The sequence below is a fragment of the Amaranthus tricolor genome, chromosome 13 (genome assembly GCF_026212465.1).
Source record: "Amaranthus tricolor cultivar Red isolate AtriRed21 chromosome 13, ASM2621246v1, whole genome shotgun sequence".
Lineage (NCBI taxonomy): Eukaryota > Viridiplantae > Streptophyta > Magnoliopsida > Caryophyllales > Amaranthaceae > Amaranthus > Amaranthus tricolor.
In genome coordinates this window covers 7,511,116-7,536,519 of record NC_080059.1, presented here as the reverse complement: position 1 = coordinate 7,536,519, position 25,404 = coordinate 7,511,116, and the positions used below count along the sequence as shown (strand labels likewise).

General features: G+C 32.1%; 3 protein-coding genes across 8 annotated transcripts; 1 reads left to right on the top strand and 2 right to left on the bottom strand.

Moving 5' to 3' along the window:
• Nucleotides 1-1,117: 1,117 nt before the first annotated feature.
• Nucleotides 1,118-13,525, bottom strand: LOC130798659 (alpha-mannosidase I MNS5). Of its 6 annotated transcripts, none has more exons than XM_057661738.1 (15): nt 13,116-13,432; nt 12,364-12,406; nt 12,202-12,267; nt 12,061-12,122; nt 11,869-11,968; nt 11,130-11,312; nt 10,453-10,501; nt 10,190-10,369; nt 9,960-10,080; nt 9,751-9,832; nt 9,578-9,663; nt 9,380-9,480; nt 3,492-3,633; nt 2,638-2,785; nt 1,139-1,305 (listed from the first exon to the last, which is right to left on the bottom strand). In XM_057661738.1, the coding sequence occupies exons 1-15, from the start codon at nt 13,253-13,255 to the stop codon at nt 1,252-1,254; spliced, it is 1,557 nt and encodes a 518-aa protein (XP_057517721.1). In that variant the 5' UTR covers nt 13,256-13,432; the 3' UTR covers nt 1,139-1,251. The 6 variants fall into 6 exon arrangements, with proteins under 6 accessions (XP_057517722.1, XP_057517721.1, XP_057517720.1 ...); XM_057661737.1 differs by lacking the exon at nt 1,139-1,305 and adding an exon at nt 1,546-2,165 and having other exon boundaries at nt 2,668-2,785; nt 13,116-13,525; XM_057661736.1 differs by lacking the exon at nt 1,139-1,305 and adding an exon at nt 1,546-2,165 and having other exon boundaries at nt 13,116-13,431.
• Nucleotides 13,526-16,516: 2,991 nt separating this feature from the next.
• On the top strand, nt 16,517-17,838 carry LOC130798657 (uncharacterized). The gene is made up of 2 exons (XM_057661735.1): nt 16,517-17,068; nt 17,399-17,838. The coding sequence occupies exons 1-2, from the start codon at nt 17,030-17,032 to the stop codon at nt 17,792-17,794; spliced, it is 435 nt and encodes a 144-aa protein (XP_057517718.1). The 5' UTR covers nt 16,517-17,029; the 3' UTR covers nt 17,795-17,838.
• A 3,398-nt stretch (nt 17,839-21,236) lies between these two features.
• LOC130798656 (putative DNA glycosylase At3g47830) lies at nt 21,237-24,728 on the bottom strand. The gene is made up of 4 exons (XM_057661733.1): nt 24,250-24,728; nt 22,698-22,898; nt 21,824-21,880; nt 21,237-21,743 (listed from the first exon to the last, which is right to left on the bottom strand). Exons 1-4 carry the CDS (start codon nt 24,661-24,663, stop codon nt 21,510-21,512), a joined length of 906 nt encoding a protein of 301 aa, XP_057517716.1. The 5' UTR covers nt 24,664-24,728; the 3' UTR covers nt 21,237-21,509.
• Nucleotides 24,729-25,404: the final 676 nt, after the last annotated feature.

Genomic DNA, 25,404 nt, shown 5'->3' with positions numbered 1-25,404 from the left:
GAATTTTCCTTTTAACTTGCTTGGGAATTTCTTATCACATAGCACTGCAGTGGCTGCTCGCCACTTGAGCCAACCCGCATGTATACGATGATTTACATCTCCGTCAATCTCCCCATCCTTTTGAATGATCGATCCCAAATACTTGTACTTGGTTGTATTTTTAACAACTGCTTCATTAATGGACACCTCTGGTTCACCTACCGGTGACGTCCCACTAAAGTCACAGCGCAAATACTCTGTCTTCGTACGATTAATGCGCAATCCTTTACCTTCTAAAGCTTCCCTCCACTCATCCAATTTATTACCAACCTCCTCTCTAGTTTCTGCTAGCAACCAGCACTATGTCGTCAGCGAATAGCATGCACCACGGTACCGTCTCCCAAATAGATTTAGAAATCTCTTCCATAATGACAGTAAAAATGAAAGGGCTTAGAGCCAATCCCTGATATAGTCCAACTTTAACCGGAAAAGGCTCTGTTATCCCCACCGGTATTTGAATGTTAGTCGAAACTCTGTCATACATATCCCGTATAGCCTCGATATACACTGAAGAAATACCTCTAGCCTTGAGGCTATTCCAGATGACACGTCGTGCTATGCAATCATACGCTTTCTCCAAGTTAATAATGAACACCATATGCACATTCTTCTTTCGCTCCCTATATTTCTCCATCAGTCTCCTCAAAATATGAATTGCCTCAATAGTTGACCTTCTTGGCATAAAACCGAATTGGTTCTCTCTAATCACCATTTCCTATCTAATTCTCCTCTCTATCACTCTTTCCCACAATTTCATTGTGTGGCTTAGAAGTTTGATACCTCTATAGTTTCAAGTTATTCTAAAAAATTTACTTTCTTAATTTATATAAATTTATTAGATTAAATTATTTAAGTTATTTATCGCTATTATCTAGTTATTATTATTATATTTCTTTGGGGAAATTGTCAATAATAAATCAATATTTGTATAATCCAATGAAATAAATTCAACTATTTTTATTTTTCGATAAACTCACCTAAACAGTATATACCTAACTATTGTTTATTCCTGATTGCTTGACATACAAAAAAGCTTTGAAGATGGTTATAAACAATAAATGTGTTTATTTTTAGCAAATATATCTAATAGGCAGGTTTATATAAAATATACAATAAATAAGTTTATTTTCAGCAGATCAAACAAATATTAATTTATTATAAACAATTATTTCTTTTTTATGTTGCGCTTCTCTTTTAATATTCGTTGTCTTCTTATTTCTTTTGTATCCTCTTCTCTTCTCCTCTATAAAATCGAGATGAATATACCTAATAATAAGATAATAAATGAGAGGTAAGTAAATGCAAAATAAGTATAAGAAATACACACATGATATATATAAAATATAATATAAATCCACTTTATTTATAATGCGAGAGAATTACAACCATAAGCGGACGTATCAAGCAAACATAACAATGAGAATGATTTTAATCGGAGAAAGTATTACTTCCTTCAAGAGTTCAGATGACAAAGGTAAAAAAAAAACTTAGCAAGATGCACATATCTTATAAAAATTTCTAATCAATCACCGCGATTTGTAAAATTTCTACAAAAGGACAAAAAGAATATTAAAAAATAAACAAACTTTAAAAAGTAAATTACAATCACAAAACTCCCACCTTACCAAATTTGATCCTATCACGTAAAAATGATTTGTTAACTTTACAAATCACCATTATTTACTAAAATCTCCTCCATAACCCACCCATGGTGTGATCAGATAAAGTAATATCATCTATTACCGACAGATTTTGGTTTCGGAAGGGATTACATAAAAAGAATTCAACAATACTTGTATGGCGAATTGGAATACATCCCGATAAGTACATTGCTGGACTGAGCTCAAATTAGTTGGCTTCTTCCTTGCAGATTAGACTACAGTTGAATGTCATACAAATAACCACAACCCACAGTAGCCGGCAATACTGCACGATCTCCGTCTACAGGAAGTTGCATCGACTCCACAATCTTCATCGGACAAACATCGGTGATCGCTACGAGCATCAGCAACGTGGCACAAACTTTCACGTTTCTGATCGCCTTTTTTGTTATTGTTAGTACTCACGGTAATTGCAGGGCATATCTGCATCGACATTGCACTTGTACGTCTAACCAGATTTGATCTCTACGAATAACAAGATTCAAGCATTTCAACTAATGCGTGTACACATTGACAACGATCTACTATAACAAGGCCAAAGAAATTTGAACACGGAATGACCATCCGAATCAATGACTTAATTTCGAGAAAAAAAGTTGAGAGAAGTAATTATCTTTTACTTATACTCGAATAGATTCTCCATTTGGATCTGAATGTTAACCACAATTGGAGACTTAGAGTTCAAAATCACTATCACATGATTCGCTAATCTCTTTGCAAATAGCAAATTATGGTCGATTTTGGCTATTTTAGGGTCATTTTGAGCAAATTGCGAATTCAAAAAGTGAATTAACTGGCGAATTATTATCCACTGCAGTCTTACCACAACCAGACGAAGATCTTAGTATGATGTAAAGTTACGGAAAAAACATGGAAAACTTGTAATCAAAAATTGAAATGAGACCAAGAAAATCTTTCAGATGGCAATATTTCATACCTGGAGGAAAGTATAATTTGAAGTATATACCTCAGGAAGCCTATCATGCCAAGCAGCAAGCACAGGAAGAGGGTGACCCTCAGTCGTGAAGATGTAATTCTGATCAAGTAAAAATGAGTCGTCGTATAGAAGATATAGGTATTTGCATCTGCACATACGACAGGAAATTGTATTAGGTGTAAACTAATAGTGCATCGTATGTTAAGATGGATGAGTAGATATAATTTAAAATGATCGTCTCTTTGAGATATGTATCTCAAGTCCAGCCCATTAAGATTAATGCCTACTTACATTATTCTTAATGTTTACTTTCTGTATCCTTAAATGTCTACTTACATCATTCTTAATGTCTACTTATAATATTTTACAAAATATATAATGACCGGCCCAATTAGAGATGGTCTCTCAAAGTGACTGTCTCTCACAAGAATTTGTGTAATTTAAATTATAAAATTCAAAACGAAGAGAAAAACAGGTCTTGTAGTTGCAGATATTAAAGATACAAAAGGAGAAATAGTTGTTTACATTGGTTTGATGGTGTACAAAGAAAAATAAACAAACCACTTAAAAAAGTGGAAGATTCAACTTTCTGTTTTTAAGAAGAAAAAGAGATAAGCTGAAGATGATCGAGACAACAAGAGCGAAAATGACATAAAGAATTAAGATTTAGGGATCAATGGAGGAAGAGAATATATGTTTATTATTATCGGAATTGATTTTCTTAATAGTAAGTGACATCAGCTGATCCCATATTGCAAGGATTAGATTTTAGCATTGTTATACTCCAAGCATATTTTAATAGCATAAACAATCATTCTTCGGTTTTGAGCAAAGGAGAAAGAATGCAAGCATACGTTTCGGCAAGGAAAAAACTGTGCTGATGGTCTTCCAACACCATAGTGGAGACATCTCGAACACTTGCAAAACCACCATTCACTTTGGTGTACAAATTCAGAGAGTTAGCAATTGATTCACCCACTTCCAAGTACCATGGATCTGACAGTATTTGAGCAAAATGAGAATAAATTTGAACATAATACATAAATGATCGACTCCAAAATTAAAGCAACCATTAGTTTCTATGTTTATATGCTGCAAATAGAACATATGTAAATTGAAACAGTCTCATTAATGAGACTTCATTAGTCGTTTTTAGCGCCTAAATTTTTTTTATATATTTGTTTATTACTAATTAAAATTTAATTAGTAATGGTAGCAATTTGAAAATATCTACGGTGATTAGGAACTTGTTAGTTCGTAATGTAGTTATGAACCGTAACAAGTAACGTAAACTTTGGAGGTAAAACTTAAAGTTGAGCAACTACTCATAACGTTTCGGGATAATTATAATGCTTACCCAAAACTTTATTTACCCATGTTGAGAATAAATTAAATTTTTCATACAAGTATACAAGTGATTTTAAGCATGAAACACAAGTTGCCCAACTTGTGACATGTACAACAATTTGTACCAAAACTTTAAACAACCATAGTTGAACCTTTCCTACACTATAATAGATCAAATTGAGGACAAAAATCATCTCCCAAAAACTAAAACCAACCAGCTATAGCTACCCCATTTTCCTCCATTGCATGCACTTTGTTCACTTACACAAACAAGCTAGATGTTCTACCTAAGACCCCCTCTTATCCTAGTCAATGTTGAGCATCATTACATGCATGCAAAGAGCAAATACAAGGGCCAAAGAATATGATTTTTCTGTAGAAAATCAGCCCCTCCATCATCTTCATTTCACACATAAATTGTCACTTAATACACTCACAAACTCATTCAAACAACTTCCCTCAAATACCTCTACAAGTCCTACATGTTTTCTACTTCAAAATCTCATTAAAACCACTTGAAAAACACCCATTTTAGAGCATAATAGCTGTTGTTCAGATTAATAAAATCATCATATACTCCTTAAAGTATTCATATAAACATATACAAGGTCATCTCTAATTACCTCCAACAAAAACACTTTCATTTCTTTACAAAAACACTTACAAAAAAGACTAACTATATGAAGTTTTAGAATATAAAAACTTCATAAAAACATTATTCATTTTATTATACTTCATTCATACTACTTTGGAGCATTCTTACAAGATTTTCTAAATTCAAGTTTACAAACTTTGCTTTTACAATTTATACTAGAATAAGTATATATATAAATATGATTTTTGTATGAAATCTTTCTCATAAATCAAGTATGTTATAAAGATATATTTTATGACTAAAAAGAGGAAAAATCATCACTTGTATAAATCTATAAAAATTAAAAACTAAGAAAATGTATTTCTGCAAACTTATAAATTTTGTTACTTAAAGGATTTAAGTAAAATTATGGGACTTGATCAAGTATGTTGCTCAACATCATAAGTATACTTCAAATATGTTAAAATCATCATAAGAATTAGTTTAACAACTCCAACTAAGGAAAATTAAGTGCATGTTAGAAATCCAAAATTATTATTGATTTTTGGATGAATGCAATATGTTTAGTTGGAAGAGTTAGAGTTGAGACTTGAAGGACAAGGACCCGAAGTTGGAACCACTTCTAAGAATGCGTAGGAGCTTACGGAATATTTATATAGGCTTGGAGTCGAGGTACGTCACATGGGGTGATTTTTAAAAGATTTAAGAACAAGTTGGGAAAATTTTGTATAAACTTGTTTTTAAAAATAAAATTCCCAAAGAGAAGTTCTCAAATCTTGAAAAATGATATCAAATTGATAATTTTGAGTATGGAATGATTTATTACATGTATTATTATTGTGGGCATCATGCATGTTAATTTTAAGAATTGTTGTATGTTTTAAGGCCTATTAACACTACTTTGTGAAAGTAATCGTGATGAAAATGGTTATATGGACTTCGAAAATATTTAAAATGCATTTTAAAAGTAATTTCCAGTAGCTATATGTTAAGAAAATGATACTTTAATGGATTTTATGGTGTTAAATACTCTTATTATTAAAACATGGTAATAAAAAATACTCTTGATCATCAAAAATAATTAATAAAATCATATTATAATGTCTCCAACAAGATTTGGCCAAAACATATTTAGTTTGAAATTTTTCATGATTTTTGAGTAATCGTTAAATTGTTTATCGAAAATTGTAAAATAATAAAATATAAAATAATTACCAAATAAAAATAGATGGACTTGAAATTTTTATCATATACTCATAAGGACTGTAACTAAAATTGGTAAAAGTTTGGGAAGATTTTGTTGACGTTTAAGAACCTTAATAATTTTTACTAGGTTATTAATAATCGCTAAGTTAGAAAACGGTAAAATATAAAATAAATACTAAATGACGTCTTTTGGGCATGAAAATTTTATAAGACACTTATATAAACAATAGATACATGTAAAAAAAATTATATGGATTTTCGTAACCATATATGGACTTAAATAAATTCTATTTGTTTTATCGGTAAAATAACGAAATTAATTATTAAAAATAAACCAAGTGATTTGTAATGGTTATTTAAAATTTTATGTCCCTTAAAATAGTTTCTGGAACATCATCGAATTTTTATATTATTTTATTCAGACTTAAATAATTTTAAACCGATTTTATTTTATTTATTGATAAAATGCATATACAAAATAATAAAATATCACACATGAATTTTATAAGTTCAAATGGGCTAATAAAAGTGTTATATGACTTCTACAACTTTGATATAATTTTATTAAGCTAATTATTACTTATTTACTAATTTATCAAATTAATAGAAATTGTTTATTTATTAAAAGGTGTAATATTGTTAATTAAATTGAGTAAAAATAGACCTATATCAAAAATTTATAATTGTATTAATAACCTACTGCCTCATAGTATAAAATAAGTTTAACTTAGATGGTTTATAAATTTTACGGATATAAGACATCATTTAAACAACGGTAAATACCTAAATTATTAAAAATAATTATAAAATCGTTATAAATTGGCATAACCAATTATAATCTGATGGGACAACCTTAAATTCATTTTAAATAAGGTGTTATAATGACTTGATTAATTTGGGCCTTGTTGGAGAATTAATATGTATTTTGTAAACCAATTATCGATTTTATTACCAGCAAAACTATCTCGTATTTACGAAAATGGTGTTTTATGAAATCCTCTATGATAATGATTTTATAGACTTATAAACTATATTTACTTCAAGAAGGATTAAAACGAACATTTTACTGGTTTCCTTGAAAAATCGTATTGAACTTTAATCACTTTTTGTTACAATGCATTTTCATACATGCTAGTGATGTCGCAATATAGTACAAAGGTTATGTTTGATGACATAATTATGCTAAGCATGTTTTACTCATGTGAGAAAGATTATGATTTGATTTTGCAATGTTGTAAATAAAGTATGTTTTGCTATGTTGCAAATAAAAAATGTTTTTCATATGGAAAAAGTTAATATTTTTGACTATTCAAATGCTATTGAAATTACAAGTTATATATTATATATAAAAATATTTTAGCCTAAATGGCGGGTACATATGCCACAGCAAATGTTGTGTGCATGATTAAACGGCTCACCAATGCTGAGCGCGTATTGTACACAATACCATTGTGTTACACTTGCCGGACATGTCGCGGACGGTAGACCGACTACCAAACCAGTCACAGGATGACTCACAGAGTACCCATGCAAACTTATGATATGAGTTTGAAATTGATTTGGATCCATTGAAATCTTATGAGTTATGATAAAAAAATGAGAATTTGAAATGACTATAGAACCATTAAAATGGGTTTGAATGATAATATGATTTATCTATTAAATTAGGCTGAATGCCAGCAATTATCGGGGAAAACACGAGGTACACACACTTCATAAGCCAAGGAGTATATACCATCCCAAAACCATATGGCTATGGGAAGAAGGTCCAATAGCTTATAAAGTGTGCACCCCATCTTTAATTTGTCGATGTGAAATACCCCATCCCAAGACCCTCCCTCACATGCAAACCCCCATCAAGTTCGCATGTGGGAGTAATCAATTAGGGTAGAAACGCCATTATTTTCGGACCTACCATTTAAAATTTTTTTTTTATCGAACCATCAGCTCTGATACCATGTCAAGAAACCAACTCAACCAAAAGCTTAAGTCAATAGTTAAGGCTCCAGGATATGTTATATACTCTAACACGCCCCCTCACACGAGAGCCCATTGAGTTAGAAGGGTGGATGCGCATAGACGCTGAATATTCCTCTTTAAATGAGGGGTGGTTGAAATTCGAACTTGTGACATCTTGTCACATTAGCTCTGATACCATGTTAAATTAGGCCTTGTCACATTAGCTCTGATACCATGTTAAATTAGGCTGGACTTATTGTGAATGCCAGCAATTATCGGGGAAAACACGAGGTACACACACTTCACAAGCCAAGGAGTATATACCATCCCAAAACCATATGGCTATGGGAAGAAGGTCTCCAATAGCTTATAAAGTGTGCACCCCATCTTTAATTTGTCGATGTGGGATAACCCATCCCAACATTATCAAATGAAAAAACATATTTCAAAATGTATTTACTCAAATCAAAAAGGTTTTAATAACTTGTTTGACGAACACTAGTGTGTTTATACTCAGCCTTTTTGCTGATACTATGCTTTGTATGTTTTTCCAATAGTTTTGTTTTTAAAGTAAACCCCTATGGCACCTCGACGAAGAATGGATATGCAAGCGGAAGATGAACCCGAGTTGGAGTATGACTCCCCTTTTGTTTAGATCTCTTTATTGTATTTGAGAGACTATTAGTTTAGTTGTTTAGGTTTGGACTATTTTAAAGATGTAATTTGAACTTTTGACTTATTTCGATTTGGTTGTAATTTTCCTTTATTTTGGACAGATAAGACTTCTTTTATATTGCATAGGTTTAACGTTTAAATAACCCCTTAATTGTGTTGGCAAAATTAAGCTTCCGCTTGATTAATACTAAATTCCAGTTAGTATTTAATTGGAGGCAATTACATAAATATCTATATTTAACATCCATATCCCTGTCTGTGTAATCTCGTCCGAAGTGACTTAAAGTTCAATAACACTTTAGAACCAGTTAAAGACTAAAATCTGAACACAACATAGTATGGAGTTTAAATTCAGCAATATGCACACAAAAAAATTTGGATCGGGCTGATAGTAAGTGAAAAAGAACTTTTGAAGGATGCTTAAATGATTTGGGGTGCATTGGAGTGTACAAGAATCATGAGCGCAGAGGAAGAAGGTTGTGGCTTGACACATGTGAGGGTTATTTAGTTCTTAACACGAAATAGTTACCGGTTAGCCCTTTTTATTTTAGGAAAATTTGTTTAAAATAGTCCTATGACTAATCCGTTCAAAATAATCTCCAGTATTGATTAACTCAAAATTTTCCATACTATAAAAATAATTTTCACATTATAATCCAAACTTTTATTAATCTTCTCAAAAGATACCCAATTTTCATGTAAAAAACATACTTGGGATTATTATGAGAAGGATACTATAATAGTTGGAGTATCAATAGTGGGGTTTATTTTATGCTAATGAGTAGTTGAGATTATTTTTAATAATTTTTGCTTTACTTTATTACTATTTCTTAAAAACTATTTAATAGATTTCTAGTTTTCTATTGGCACTGTTGAAACAATGCACATAAAATTTGAAAGAATAGCATTCTAATTCCAATACAATAAAAGACAGCATAGTTTGAAGGTTCAAAAGCAAACCTTTAGTTGCCTGATATAAGTAGAAAGTAGACTCTACCAATTCAGGACGTAGTGGATAATATTTTTCCGTCGGGTGGAGAATTTGATGGTCAAGCAGATACCTGAAAGCAACCATGAATCAAATTTCAGAAAGGATACGGCATTGTAATCAGCCTCAAAAAGAAGCAAAACAGAGGCGACAATGCTCCTGAATGATACCTTTCTGGCAAAACACCAAATTTTTTCCAAACTTTGAAAAATTCACGGTGCGAGGAATTTGCTGCTGCAACATCTCCTACAAGCACCTATGTAACATAAGAAGAGTAAATAAATAAGACGAAAATTTAACTGGCCAGACTGCAGCCCTGATAATTAAATCATTTCATATTTGCCTGTAGTCCTGGCCAAAATGCTTGAAGGCTCGTAAGTTGCCAGTAAGTTGCATGCCCTGTTCTCATATCAGCTTCATGATACCTACTCGATAAGAAATAGTAGAAAATCATTAATGCTTCTCAGCTTCTCCTTTCATTTACATGGCAATGCTTTCTAGAGAAATTGCCCTTACGTTTCTTAGTAAGAAATCAAAAAAGTTCAAGATTACCATGGACCATGTCTGAAGTGTTTCTGGACAGCAACATAAGCTGACTGAAACAACCTCCAGTATTCATCCTTTCCAAAGAGAATGTAAGCTTTAGCTAAATACTCATAAAATGAGTCGACCCCTATATTGTAGCAATCAAATTTAGTCAGGTGGGAATTTAAAAACAAAACATACTCAACACATCGATGAAAATTACCAAAGGGACAAACAGTCCATACTCGACAACTTACCAGCTCCTATCCCAGAAGAATACTCTATCCACTTTCCAGTTACCACATCCAGTGTGGTCCCTAACAGATTCAAAGAACTCCTCAAACTCCATAACTTACGCAAAGCACGCAGCGCCGCAGCTTCATATTGTGGGTCACCAGTCAATCTTGATAATGCCCCCATTTCAAGAATCAAGGAACCTAACGTGAAAATCTCATGCAAATTATACTTCACTAATTATGGAAAATGTAAGCCATTGTATTAAAGAAATAATTATCCTCACCAGAGCCAGAAGTGCTAGTTTCCGTTGTTTCGTTTTCCATTACTCCATACTGTTCACATAATTTTGCATTCATCCTGAGTCATAAATCCCTCTTACAGAAAAACAACATTTCACTCAGTGGCAAGCTAACTAACATTTTTTCATCACAATGCAGAACATGACAGGTGCATACACGAACATGGAATAAAAATTCCTTTAAGCAAACAATGAATTGAACTCATGGAGTAACCATTATAAGATCTTATTCTATCATATCATCCGTCATAATCTTGTTTATATTATGTATTAGACTCTAAAGGGTCTATTATAAGCTTTGATTTAAGTATAGTTCTATAAACTTGAATTACTAAGATAATGGATATTGTTAGCAATTCACATTAACGAGTCGTAAGTGTAACACTCTGAGGTGCCACGTCTGTGACATCACGAACTGTTATCGCAATCACAAGTTCTCAACGACATCCATGATTTTTTTCTATGCACAAGCACATAGCCATATTTCAAGTGACTAGAAGAAACTGAATAGGTAAAAAAATGTGAGCAAAAATACTAACAGCCTGACAGGGTAATATAGTTAAATGAAATCAAAACTAGGCTTTACTGCAGTTTGAAAATTTTCCTTTTGTATTATATTACGCTTAATTGTTGAAAACACATTCCGGGAGTTGGCTATTTACCTTGAGGTTGATCCATGCATATGGTAATCCAGTTGGTGTACTAAATGCAGGCAAGAAGCGTCGCCCTAAGTCTTCAGCTAGGATAAGGAGCTGATTCTTGTAAGTTCCTTGAGAGAACCTGTTTCTAGAATCAGTTGCAAGCATATGAGCAGAAACAAGTCCCCCAAGTACTCTTATGTTGCACTACAGAAATCAACCAACTTCAATAAGGCATAATCTACACAGTAGTTAATCCCTAAGCCTAAATGGTCCTCATTGTCGTGACAATAAGTTGATGAGAACAAGTAATGAAAAACATGTGTTCGTACCATCAAATAAAAGATTTTTCTTTTCTTCCCTCCTTATAAGCATCTCTCATTTTTTTTATAACAAAATAAATAGGCTTTCGTTTTATAGCATGGCTCGATATAACCAAATTGGTTCTCCATTTAGTTACACTACCATAATTATAAATGGTAAAGAAAACATGGGAATTAGTTAATTCGACATGCTTCTCGAGTTATAGGATATAAGGCAATTTGTTTAGCACACCATATATTATTGTTAATCCTCCGATCTCCTAAGAGAAGACAAAACTCTATGCATGCTTAAAACATAAGCAGGCAAATAATTCCAGGAAAAGAAAAGGCAATGGATCACGGATCACCGATTACAATTACGTTCTTGTTTAGTTATTTACATGAAGAAAGTCTAAAAGTGCATCTCTTCAAACATGACATTTATAGCTCATAAAGCGTACCTCGAACAGATTCACTCTTGCATCAACATCAAATGTCAGATTTTCGGAAAGCCACAACACTGCTCTTACGAACTCTGTATTGTTACCTAATATCACAAGGCTTGAACAAAACAAATTTTCCTTTAGTTGAGAACGGAAACCACTAAAACTGAGATATACATATATATCAATAAATCTCTACTACTCAAATACCTCGATAATGACTCGATTAGGGTAAGTGCAGAACCATTATAGTTCTGTGGCAAGTGTTCCAGCTGGACAAATACAACCACACTCAATAAAGTAGTAGTCAAATTAATGGGATACAAACAAAATCAATCCAAGATATCTCACCCTCAAATTTCCTAGTTCACTGAGTGAGTCGGTGAAAGTTTTTGTGAGAGGTTTCAGTTCATCATGCTGCAAGAATTACCATACAAATTCATCAAATCATGGTCAAAGTTCCTGAAAACTACAATAATCAACTAAATTGCATATGGGTGATCTTATACAAACCGGAAATGCATATTTCATGTAGTTGTCATAGGCATGATAAAACCTGAAATAAGTACAATCACATTTTGAATAAAAAGCTCAATCAAATTTGTAAGGGCAATGGACACAAAAATTTCATGAAATTATGGGAAATATACACAACAAACTTTAATGTATAGAAGCATGATCTATAAATGGTCATGATATATTGGTAGATTGATCATCTTCTATAACATTCCATTCCACTACAAAATTCCATCAACCAATGTCATAGGGGTCAAATATACATAACCTTACCCTTATTAGCGTTAAAGAAGTTATCTCTGATTGACCCTCTACATTCTACAACATCACATCAATTACTGTGACATACATAAAAATACATCATAATGCAAAACAAAACCACAATAAGTCTCTAGCCCCAATGAAATAAGGGACATAGATTGATCAACTTCTGTTGAACAAAATTTAAGAGCAATAAATTGAAGTACTAAATTGACTTTATAAATATGACTTTATTTTTTATATGTAAAGAATAACTTGTAAATGAGCAATTTGGGAAACAAAATGATTTCATAAAGAAGAAAACTAGCAGAATTACAATTTATATATAAGTAAACAAGTAACTTATAATAATCAGCAGATATCATCAATAAGATCGAGCTAGAACTAGGAATTAGCCATGAAACAATGGATTATGAATACAAAAGAAGCAAAATTTGAATCAAAATAGAGAAAATGGATAAATTAGTAAGTGAAATGATAAAACTTACATACGGCGGACTTTCTGCTTCATGAGAAATTTCTTACGGACGAGATGTGAATCTGGATCAGAAAGTGAAAAATTGAGAACGGCAGTGCAAATCAGGAAAAGTAAAAGAATCCAACTTCTCAAATGGCGGATTGACATCATTTTTTGGTCACCTCAATCTATAGAGCAATGGCAGAAATGGGTGTTTGATGTTTCTGTGGAATTTTTTGGATTAGTAATGAAGATTGAAGAGAATCAAAGAAAGGAGTCTATGGAAGCACCAAAACTCTTCTAGTTTACCCATGTGTTGTAGGCTTGTAGCCTAGTGATCTTTAATTTTAATTCTTCCTGCCTAATTTTGATATTAATTAATAAATGAAAAATTATCAAAAATTATCTAACATTTTACTTTATAAAATAAAATAAGTCAAAAAAATATGTCACTATTGGATTATAATCTAATAATTCAATCATTTTTGTGTATTTACTTTCCACATATCAGTAATATGAACAATCACAGCCCCAAAAACGACCACAACCACACCTCTTTCTCCTTCCACACCGGGTATGCAAGGAGTAAATACATATCAAAGATTGAATTATTAGATAATAATTCAAAGGTTATTCACAGTAAATGAGTGAAATATTTGTTTATTCTCAACAATATTTCCTTAGATAATTTATTTAATCAATAAAACGAATAAAAGTATTAAAATTATTTAATTCATTGATATAAAAGAGGAGTGGATCTTGTGTGAGACTGTCACATTCATGTAGCCAATCCAGCCCATCACTTTTTTTACAAAAATTTTTTACGACCAATTTAATGTCTTAAAACATCCATTTAAAGCTTAAAATATTCATTTCAAGGTTTAAAATTCTCATTCTATACCTTAACATTTTTTCTGCAAAGACTTAATTTTATTTTTAACTAACTACTTCACCCATTAAAATGTCCTTTCTAAGGCTTCAAAAACATGGGGAGAGTATGAAAAAGCCCGTATAATATTTGTATATAGGTATGGTGTTGTTCAGGCGAAAAAAAGTGTTTTGTGGTTAAAAACCCTTATAAAAACTACTTTTGGATGCTAGCGAAATTAGAAAAGCACACTTATTCATCTATGTAGAAAAAAAGGGATGCTAAATTATGCGGGACTTATAGGAGATCAAATTGTGGGATAAAATAATATAGAGAAGGCTCAGACAAGAAACAGCAATCATAGAGAAATGATTTGCGTTCATGTCAAGATGATCCATTACTAAAGCTATTCACATCCTGATGAGGTTACCTAAGGATGTTGATAGAGAAGTATGAAGAAACAAAGATTTGCATATGTTGTTTATTAACATAAAGAAGACTTATGTTAGCATACCATGAATCATTGTATAGGAAAGCCTCGAGGCTAAGGAAATATCTTTAAGGTATATTAAAACAATACAAGATATTATACGAGTCATAACTAGCATCCAATTGCCTATGGGGGTAACTGAGTGTTACTCAGTAGAATTGGGAAAGCATAAAGGACCAAATCTAAGCCCTTTCTTGTTTACTATAATACTTGATGAGTTGTCCAAATTTATTCGTGAGGGTATTCTTTAGTGCATGTTATTTTTTGATGGTATTGTACTCATAGAAAAAACTAGTAAATAAGTCAATGTGAGGCTAAAGCATTGAAGGGTAATTGTAATAGGAAAAGGGTTGCAAATAAGTCGCCCTATAAGACTAAAACATAATACTTACGATGTATTTTTAATTAAATGAGCAATTGGAAGAACCTCAAGTGACATTTGGAGAAGATGCTGATGCTATACCACCAAGTTTAAATATTTAGGATTAATAATTCTGAATAGCGGGCATATTATTGAAGATGCAATGCAATGAATTCAAATTGGATGACTGAAAAGGAGAGCAACCACTGGGGTGATGTGTGATAGGAGTTTACAAACTAAATTGAAAGGTAAATTCCACTGAGTTTTAGTCTAACCTGCCTTATTTTATAGGATAAGGGTTAGCTCCTAAATAGGATCTATGAAATTAGCAAATATGTGAATGTTAAGGTGGATGAGTGGGCACACAAAGATTTTTGAGATTAGGCACTAAATTTTAAAAGAAAGGCTAGTGGTTGCACCTATTTTTTGAAAAAATGCATGAAAGTAGATTGAGACAGTTTGGGCATGTTCAAAGGAAGACCACCTAAACCCAAAAGGGTAAAAAACATGGTTGATGAAAAGAAAAGTCATGGTAGGTTTAAGAAAACGTGGCAGGAGCAAATCACGATGTCATGAATGAGTTGCACCTCTCTAAGAACTTGACTAGGGATTAAATTAATATGAAACGTTAGATTCTTACTCTAGATCATTAGTAGTTTTCTTTGTCTTGATTATTGTTTGTGCCATTATAAATATTAATTATTTTTCTTTGATTTATATTATTAACCTTATACTTGTCTTGTCTAATTGTCTTGCTATTTGTTTACATTTGCAGGTATTTCTCGAGTCGATGGCCTCACTCGCCGCAACTTACTTATCTTCCTCGATAAGAGTATGATATGCTGTATTTTAAATCTCCTCAAATCTTGATCATAACTTCTATAGGCTAAATATATTGAATATGATAATGATGTTAATGATAATGACGACGTAAACATGGCCATGGGTCGGGTTACTTGCTGGTAAACCATGACTAAAGCCCCCATGAAGTGAAATCGAACCGGTGGGAACCACTTTAAAATTTAAATTATCAATTTAGCCATATCTGTTATAAGAATTTGCAAGAACTGTAGAATGGCCTCAAGATCAAGATTGGGACCAAATAATTTGGGCAATTCAAACTGCACGACTTGAATTTCAACATTCGATTTGTTGGAACTGACCAAAATAGTTGTTGGATTTAAAAAAACTAGTCTCCACCTTTATAAATGGGAAAGATTGAAAAAAATAAGATAAATAAACAATTTAATTTCAAATATAAGATTCGGGAAAACTTATGTCCCAAAATAAGCTTCCGTACGTCCAAGCCTAGCCTCGGGTAAGTCGCTGTTAGTAACAGCGAATTAGGGGAAAAAAAAATATATATAAAAAGTTGAAAGTCGCTGTTAGTAACAGCGACTATGAAGTTTAAAAAAAAAAAATTCTAAATATTTTCCTGGGCCAAGACTCACATAACAACAAGGCCAAAGCCCATTCACTTTAACCTTCAAACAATTATTTAATAACAGATGAACTAACTATATAAACTTGTTATTGTTTGATTAATCTTCCAACGTGGGACTGTTTTCTGGAACACATCAAAATAAATGAAACCAAAAATTAGCTCACAAATAGAGCACCGATGTGGGACTGAGGTACTGAAGAGCACCGGGAGTGGTGAAGAGAAGCTCACGAAGAGCTCTGCAAAAATTGAGAAATGAGGTATTTGTTTTTTTCGGTTCATTCATATTTTTTCATGTCCTTTTAAAGCTTTTTTTAAATTTTCAGAAACTGATCCTACAGTGTTTTCACAATCTATGCTTTGATTGTGAATGGGTGTTTACTGACATTATGGCCATATCATTTGAGGAGAAACTTAAGCAACTACTGTTGTGGAGCTTCATAATAAAAGGGAACAACCTTTTTTTGGTTCCGTGCTCTAGAATCCAAATTGATAAGTTGAGCTTGTTGTACATCTCGTTGCCAGTTGCCCCCCCTGTTTCAAAATCCCTTGACATTAGGCAACGTTTATGTTCCGCCCTCACCAATGCCTCCTTAACGGCTTGAACCATCCCTTCTCAAAGAATATGAAGATTTAATGTATCTTCCTTTTTGTTTTTTTAACTATTTGATTTGTCTGCTGCCTAAAGCCGAATTTGTTCCCAATCTGTTTGTAAACATGCCATCTTCAAATACTGAGTCTCCTGAATCTGAATATATATTATCCCTTGTTCCAGCAGTGATGCAATGTTGGCGTTAGTTGACGTTGTCGTTATGGGTAGCAAGGTAATCGCTCCAAAATTCAAAGAAGGCGTGAAATAACGTTATTTGTTTCCAATTTGTGTTAGATTAATTTTAAACAATAAATTCATTAACTTGATTCGGCGTTGGATGTCAAATTACAATATAGATTATGAAAAAGATACTTAAGAAGGATTAACTTGTTCTCTCCTTCAAATCTAACTATAAATCTATCTCGATTTCTCATGTACATTTCTTGCTCCACTTCAATGGCTGTTTTAAGATGACACTAGACAGCTCCTTTTATCACTAAATACGTCAGAAGTACATGATCAATTTGCTCCTGATTCTTTTCATTTGAATTTGTGCTTTAAGGTAGCTATGCGTGAGTGGATTCACCAGAACTTTGGGGAAATCGTATTGATGTATGAGGATCGATTTGACTTACGGGTACTAAAGCTTGAGCCTTATCCTGAGGCTGCAGAGAAACTCAAAGAAAGTTACAACTGGTGGACAAGACTTACTCTGAGGATGACTAAACCAGTGTTGACTAGTATCGTCCCTGGAGCTGGACCACTTCATTCATCAGCATATTTTGTGCGCTTCTACTTGCCTTTAAAGTTCCAAGCCATCCCACCACTTCCACTTCCCGAGCTGGACCACATCAATGTTGAGAATGTAGAGCCTAACAGGAGGGCTCTTCGTGAGCTTCTCTTCACCACTCCCGGTGCTCTTCAGTACCTCAGTCCCACATCGGTGCTCTATTCGTGAGCTAATTTTTGGTTTCATTTATTTTGATGTGTTCCAGAAAACAGTCCCACATTGGAAGATTAATCAAACAATAACAAGTTTATATAGTTAGTTCATCTGTTATTAAATAATTGTTTGAAGGTTAAAGTGAATGGGCTTTGGCCTTGTTGTTATGTGAGTCTTGGCCCAGGAAAATATTTAGAAATTTTTTTTTTTTTTAAACTTCATAGTCGCGCTGTTACTAACAGCGACTTTCAACTTTTTATATTTTTTTTCCCCTTAATTCGCTGTTACTAACAGCGACTTACCCGAGGCTAGGCTTGGACGTACGGAAGCTTATTTTGGGACATAAGTTTTCCCGAATCTTATATTTGGAATTAAATTGTTTATTTATCTTTTTTTTTTCAATCTTTCTATAAATGGCGAGGCCTATGCAGCTAGCTAGTTGAAAGACCGTCTCTTTGAGAGACGTATTTCAAGTCCAGCCCATTAAAGATTAATGTCTACTTATCGTATTCTTAATGCTTACTTACATTATTCTTAATGCTTATTTATCGTATTTTTAATGCATATTTTAATATCTTAAATGTCTACTTAGATCATTCTTATACCTACTTATATTATTCTTAATGCCTACTAATATTATTCTTAATGTCTACTTATAATATTTTAAAAAATATATAATAGACCGGCCTAATTAAAGATGATCTCTCAAAAAGACCATCTCTCACAAGAATTTGTACTATGTAGCCAGTTAGGCCATTGAGGCTGCAGACGTGAAAGAGTTCGTCATTTTCATACTCTAATCATATGGCAAATGTAATCAAGTAGTAGTACCTGATGGCCGAAATAAGTTTAATTAAGAAATTTATAGACATTTTACCTATAGAAAATCATGACCAGGGTCAAGAAAAAGAAGGACGGTGACAACTCATACCCATAAAGAATAGCGCGGCCAAGGAGTCCCTCAATTCCTCAACTCAAATTCATGTAAATGATTTATAGTGTAAATTTTCACTAAATTTACAGACTTACAATGTCATTTACATGTGTATTAAACTTTCAATTTAGTAAAGTTTTTTTCACAATTTTTTGTTACCACCTAATATCACCTTTTAAATAGTAATTCACTAAAATAAATTTTGTAAAGATAAATTGATAAATGAAGAATAAACATAATTATTAAACTTGTTAAAAGATTTTCCTACTAAATTTATACTAAGTTTTTATTATTATTTCATTAATTTAACTTCGTCAATCAAACCGTAGAATTAAGAAATGGAAATGAAGTACTACCTCCTATTCAGCCTAATTGTTCCATTTCACTTATCACTCTTAATTGTATTTTACTCTTAATCTATAAGTTAAAACATACTCATGTGAGATTTTGTTTGTTTCATCTCAATACAAGGATTATTAATATCAACTTTTTATAATTTTTAATTAAGATTAATTTTAAGTGTTAAAATATTGTCTCGGCAAGTATGAAAAGTCAAATGAGACAGTTGGGCTAAATAGTAAGGACTAAATGTTCATTTTTAACTTTACTTTGTTGAAAAGCACAAACAAAACATAAGTAAATTGAGATCTTTGGCGGCCAGAAACGCAAAAGAAAGGATAGAAAAGGCGCAAAAGATAAAGATATGAGGAAACAATTTGTTGCATTTCTCCCACAACCTTTATAAAGAATAAAGCAGAATAATAAACACATCTTTTATCTCTACAAATGCCATACTTTGGATTCACCAACTTTTTCTTTGTTAAAAAATGTTAGCTTAACAAGACGTATTATAATTTTAAAACACCATCCCCTTAATGCCTTAACTTTTGCTTTTGCTTTTATAAGATGATAAACTTTTATCTATGATGTTTAGCAATAAAATAAAAGTGAAGTCAGAAAATAAAAGTTAAAAATAAATTTATATAAAGTAAAATTATTATGAAAAAAATTATCCATTTTTTTTTGTAATATAACGAATAAGCTTGAGCTATAAATTTATTTACAGTAAAAAGTATGACAAAATAAAAAAAAATAACAAAATTGTTGCAGCATTATCATGACTTCATTTAATATTGAACCACCATTATTTTACTAATCTTATAACAATACTAGCAGTACATAACAAAAATTGCTAAAATTGAGTCACGAGAGTAAATTGTAAGAATGGATTGCAGGGGTCGAGACCCTTATCAGACCCCAATGTGCCTTCGCAATGTTCAGCCACTAGTTCACTCGTGGAAGATGAATTGAATCAAATCCAACTTTTAAGCACTTTTTGTGTTGTAGTTGTTTAGTAAATAATTTTTAAATCAGCTTTTTCTGTGACTAATTAGCTAGTTTTAAAACAATCAATATATTTTGTATTGAATTATTTATTAGCTTTTAAGTTCTAAGACAAAATCCATAAACTTGTCCAATTAACCAAAGTTTTAATTTTCATTTGTTAACGGTTTAATAGAAAAGAAAATCATATTTGTTTGAAATTGAGATATGATAGTATAGGGTAGAAATAAGGCAGTTTAAAATGATGTAGATATAGTCATAATGAGTATACATTGATCCAATTGAATAACAGGTAGATAGATGTAGGCATGAAAATTTTATACGCCATAAAATCGATATAAATATAAAAAGGGGATATCAGCGAACTTGCCCATATTATCATCCCTAGATCATGTTTTATCTTAAAGAGTTGTGACAAATCAAACCAACATAAATGAACCGTGAAAGACAAAAGGAGAGGATTGTCACTTACAAAGTCACAAGTTGCATAAATAGATTATGATATACTTCAAATGTAATTTTCTTTGTTAACCTCCAATCATTCATAAAGTTTATCAAACCACTTTTTGCCTTTTGTTCTTTGGGACAAACATGAAAGAGACTTGATACTCACCTTTATCAACTTTGTTAAGTCTAAGAAAAATACTTATTAATTAAAGATGTGTGGCTCATATTCTTGATTATTGGCCTAATGGCCTCTTGCGTGAGTACGTCACACAATTGTCAGGTAGGCTAAGAAAAAAAGAAAATATGTGAGATTTAATTCTAGAATCTAGCCTGAGAAAGACGATACTTGTTCCAACTGAGAAAGACACTATTGAAATAAAAGCAAAAGTTTCCAAAAAGTAAACTTTTTGGAAGAAAGGAAATCTGGCTTTTAAGAGGTCAACAAATTTAAAACAAGGTTCAATAGAAATATAGTATAGATGTTTAAAGATCATTTGGTATACTCAAAATTGATTGATCAGAAAGTGACTCTAAGCAGCCATTCATAATTCCATATATTCCAAATTTCCCATTATGATCTACCAATATTTGTCCCACCCTTGAAAGTTCCACTCCTTAGGATATGACCCTTATGCGTGCAAAGGACGATCACACATTAACCCGAATTTTGGGGTTGGCAATGATGTCAACTGAAACCATTCAAGTTAAGTATGAAATTAATACCTATAAATACTAATATATAATCTTATTAAGTTGGTCGAAATTTTGCTATGTAAATGCATTAAGCTAGGTTCAAACCTCCTTAAACACATTTTAAAAATATTATCGACGTCATATGATTTTGTTCTAAATTCGCCACTGCCAATCAGGCGACCAAGTGGTAAGGACGCATATACCTATACTAACCCGAATTTTAACCCGAATTTCCGTTATCTTCGCTTATCATAAAGTGAATAGAATATACAGCTATAACTAAGGATGTTACCAATTCACATGCCCTTTGAATCAATCAGACTTCTTACAGTGATTTAGTAAAGGGCAGGGCTTATTGACTGATTCTTTCTTCTCTTGCTTTCCCACTTTTGTAGAACATCTGTTGCAAATCTTACCATGTGTAAATAGCAGGCAGTTGAGGTCAAATTTCAACTCATTTGGGATTCTTTGGTTTAGGTGAAGATAAGTCTTCTTTGCATCAGCTCCTTCGGGTACCCAACCCAGAGTAGTTGCTATCTGCAGAACCTGCATGTGTACATATTCATTTAGATGATCTTTCAAACATGTGATGGTCGTTTATTAAGCAAACAAAAGAATGTGCTTACATGTGTGTCTACCGGAAAGTCATCTTGTTGCAGATGAAACATAAGAACACAAGCGACCTGAAACAAATTTCACAAATTAAATGCTAAACAATCACACATGACTGCGTTTCAAGCATTCATGACCGATTTTGCTTGAAAGAATCAACCAATGTAGATGATTCAAAACACCAAAAGAGATGCAATCAAGCAACTAGAGGTGTTCAAAATGGACTAGATATTTACCTGACATTGTAACCGAATTCGACTTTGACCCGACTTCAAAATGACTTTTAAATCATGGAAAACTAATGTTGACACAAGATACGATTTTGAATCAACCCAAAACACCTAATCCGAAATTGAACCGATTACCCGAATGGACACCTCTAGATGCAACATCCCATTACCCCAACACCATTAGGTGGCTTCCAAATAGACTCACCTTAGCGGAGTTTAAAAGGTCACACTCACACGTATGCAAGTAGCAACATTATATAAATAAATAAATAAGTTGTGTCAAATTGACCCTTGTTAGCAAGTAGCAACATTATATGCAACTCCACTAAATAAAAAGTGCACATAATTTAACTAGTCATTTTACATTAGCCCATTATAATCCAAAACTAAAGAACAATAAATATTTGACCCCATCGAGAAACGCCAGAAGAATATATGTCACTCTATCCAGTTTTCACAGCATACAATAGTTATCTCTAATGAATGATATAAACATGTTCACATCCCTATTCAATGTCTTTAAACTTATAAGCACTCGATCAAAAATGCCTAATAAATGAGCTCGAACGCTAAAGTCGAGACACGTTTATCCAAGATCTTCCAAAGGCAAAATTCATCCATCGTACCAAAACACATGTAATGAACAAAGAAAACTCACAGTTTTAGGTCCGATTCCTTTGAAAGAAGAGAGCTCGGACTTGATTTCTTCAATGGATAAGTCGCGCAAATACTCCAAGCACAACTTTCCACTCCTCTCCTTGAGGCAACCCAAGATGTTTCTAATACAAGCGGCTTTAGTTGGAGCTAAACCTCCGCATTTGATGGCATTCTCTAATAACTTTTGTTCAGCAGCAAGGACCTAAATAGACATAAAAACCAAATTTAGACTATAAAGACACCAACTAAAAAGTAACAATCCTGTTTGAAAAATGGAAACGCTAATATTGAAAATGTTACACTTGAACTGGCCGATTGGTTTACAGTTTAACCAAGGGTGAGGAACAAACACTGGCTTTTTCTTACGGATCACGAGTCAATCCTACTAAACTACTCCCGCTCATCTCAAAACAGCTGTGATGAAATGAAACCCACCTTTCTCCTAACCTTTCGGTACACTCATCTGTACAACCCAATTTGACCTTCTCAAATGTGATCAAGATTTTGTTTTTCAAACCTCAGGAATCTCCAAATCGAAAAACTTGGCCAGCACTAACTACCATTTTCAAATAAACACAAGGGCTAAAGATCAAGCATTTCCTCAAGGCACTAAACATTTAACGGCCCGCTTGATTAGTCATATTAAATAATAGTAATGGGCGTGATTTATAATGTAAAATTTCATCCAAAATTCCATGTCATTCCCATGGTATTAAACTTTGATCACAAAATTGTTTTGTTTACAAATTTCCATTACCACTACCAAACGAGTTGTAAGGACAATGAACATTTTATCAATAATCCAACTAGAAGAACCAAATCCTCACATAAAAAAAAAGCTCAATCATAGAAGCTAGAACCATTGAATGTGTGTGAGCCAAAAGTAATCAATCATAATCAGCACTCAGAATAACACATTTGGAACCAACATAATCAGCTAACACTAAATCCACACATTTTGGAGATGCATATGTGAGAAGTGAGAAACAGCATTGCATACCAACTTTAAACAAGGGCATGATTCAACCAAGATACAGCAGCACTAGAGACTCAAAAGTAGAAAACTAAAATCATTACCAAAAAAATGTCAAATTCAGGATGCCTAGTATAGGGTTAGTCGAACAATTTTTATAGGTTACGTGTTACAATATAACTTACATAGTTCAAAATTAAAAGGGCTTGTGAATTAAATGACTTGGGCTTAGATTGGCTAAAGCTGTGTTTGGGAACGGATATTTTATTTTAAATTATAGATTTTAATTATGAAATTATTAATAAAAAATTAAAAATGATAAGTAATTTTAATTATTTAATGAAGAAATTTTGAAAAATTATTCTCAAGTCCTTATTTTTAATCACTTTTATAATAATAATGAATTGAACTTAAATTTAAATTTAAAATTTTTTATTTGTCAAACTATAAATTTAAGTTAAATCATCGTTCCAAAACATTGAAGGAAAATCAAATAAATCAAAATTTGAATCCATAATTACATAAAACACATATAATGGATAGCTCAAAAAGTTAGACCATCAGGAAAAATGAAACTTACAAGTTCCCAAGTGGGAAATACAGCTTTAAGAGAAGCAAAAGCCCTTTGGGAGTTGATATCAGTAGTATTCTGTGAGAGAATAGTGCTCACTAAACCATCCAAAACACTCAATTTATCAACTAAACCCTCTGAATTTACAGACCCATTAAGTGAATTTGAAGAATTAAGCTTGGAATTTTGTCTCTCAATACGATACTTAATAAATTCTTCAGGGAAGCCATCCAATTCTAAGAGTTCATCTCTTACGATCAAACATTCTTCTGGAGTTGGTCTTGGATGTAATGGGTATGGTTCTGTGGAAAGTAATTTAGGGTTCTTGGTTTTGATTGATTTATTAGATGTATTTGACTTTTTTGAGGGTGATCTCGTATTGTCTTTGGACGAAATTTGCTTCCTTTTTGGGGTTTTCTGCATTGTTGCTTTTGGGTTTAGGTTAATTTTGAAGGAGATGAAAATCAATGAATTTTCTAAATCTACAATAGGTTATTTTCCGCCTTTAATTACTTTGTCCTTTTAATTTGTCTATTTACTTTGTTACGTACGCATATATCGATAAGTACGAATTATAAAAAATTATAAGAATTATGTATTAAAATTCTTTATATCAAGATAAATCTAATAAGATGTCTTATAAATATATATAATTTGTCTTCAATATATACATTAAAAATCAAATTTAAATTTTTTTCTGTTAAAATTTAAAAAAAAAATGAAAAACTTAAAGCAAACAAATAGGAATTTACCAACGTAATATATTTTAGCATATACCAACGTGTTAAAATAATAAATAAGGAATTTGCGTGACAAGTACAATTACAATTACAATTTTTTTGAGATGAAAGTACAATTACAATTATCAAGAAATATTTTTACAATTATCTGGCTTATTACGTAGAATGGCAAGGATTTGATACTTCAATTCTAGTTTAATTCTCTTTTCCATTTAAATTTAAATATAGGGATTCTTTATTTTTCTTAGATCTATTCCTATTGGCACAATTATAATAATAATATGAATTTTTAATATCTATAAATAAGTTATATAATAAATTAATAAGGTTACTGAGAATAAAACAATTACACAGCATCAAAAATAATACATGAGAATTGTTGTGGAGCTAATCTCCTTGTTTGAGATAAGCTCAAAATTTATAA

What these genes read in the sequence shown, in the direction of transcription:
- LOC130798659 (XM_057661736.1), bottom strand. Translation starts at nt 13,255, where the DNA reads ATGATGTCAATCCGCCATTTGAGAAGTTGGATTCTTTTACTTTTCCTG. An exon ending in CTAATCGAGTCATTATCGAG is followed by an intron (nt 11,969 to 12,060) that starts GTATTTGAGTAG and finishes GTTTTGTTCAAG; the next exon opens with CCTTGTGATATTAGGTAACA. An exon ending in ATGCATGGATCAACCTCAAG is followed by an intron (nt 10,502 to 11,129) that starts GTAAATAGCCAA and finishes TTATGTGAACAG; the next exon opens with TATGGAGTAATGGAAAACGA.
- LOC130798657 (XM_057661735.1), top strand. Translation starts at nt 17,030, where the DNA reads ATGTTGGCGTTAGTTGACGTTGTCGTTATGGGTAGCAAG. An exon ending in TTGTCGTTATGGGTAGCAAG is followed by an intron (nt 17,069 to 17,398) that starts GTAATCGCTCCA and finishes TTGTGCTTTAAG; the next exon opens with GTAGCTATGCGTGAGTGGAT.
- LOC130798656 (XM_057661733.1), bottom strand. Translation starts at nt 24,663, where the DNA reads ATGCAGAAAACCCCAAAAAGGAAGCAAATTTCGTCCAAAGACAATACG. An exon ending in TATTTCCCACTTGGGAACTT is followed by an intron (nt 22,899 to 24,249) that starts GTAAGTTTCATT and finishes ATGTCTATTTAG; the next exon opens with GTCCTTGCTGCTGAACAAAA. An exon ending in AAGGAATCGGACCTAAAACT is followed by an intron (nt 21,881 to 22,697) that starts GTGAGTTTTCTT and finishes AATTTGTTTCAG; the next exon opens with GTCGCTTGTGTTCTTATGTT.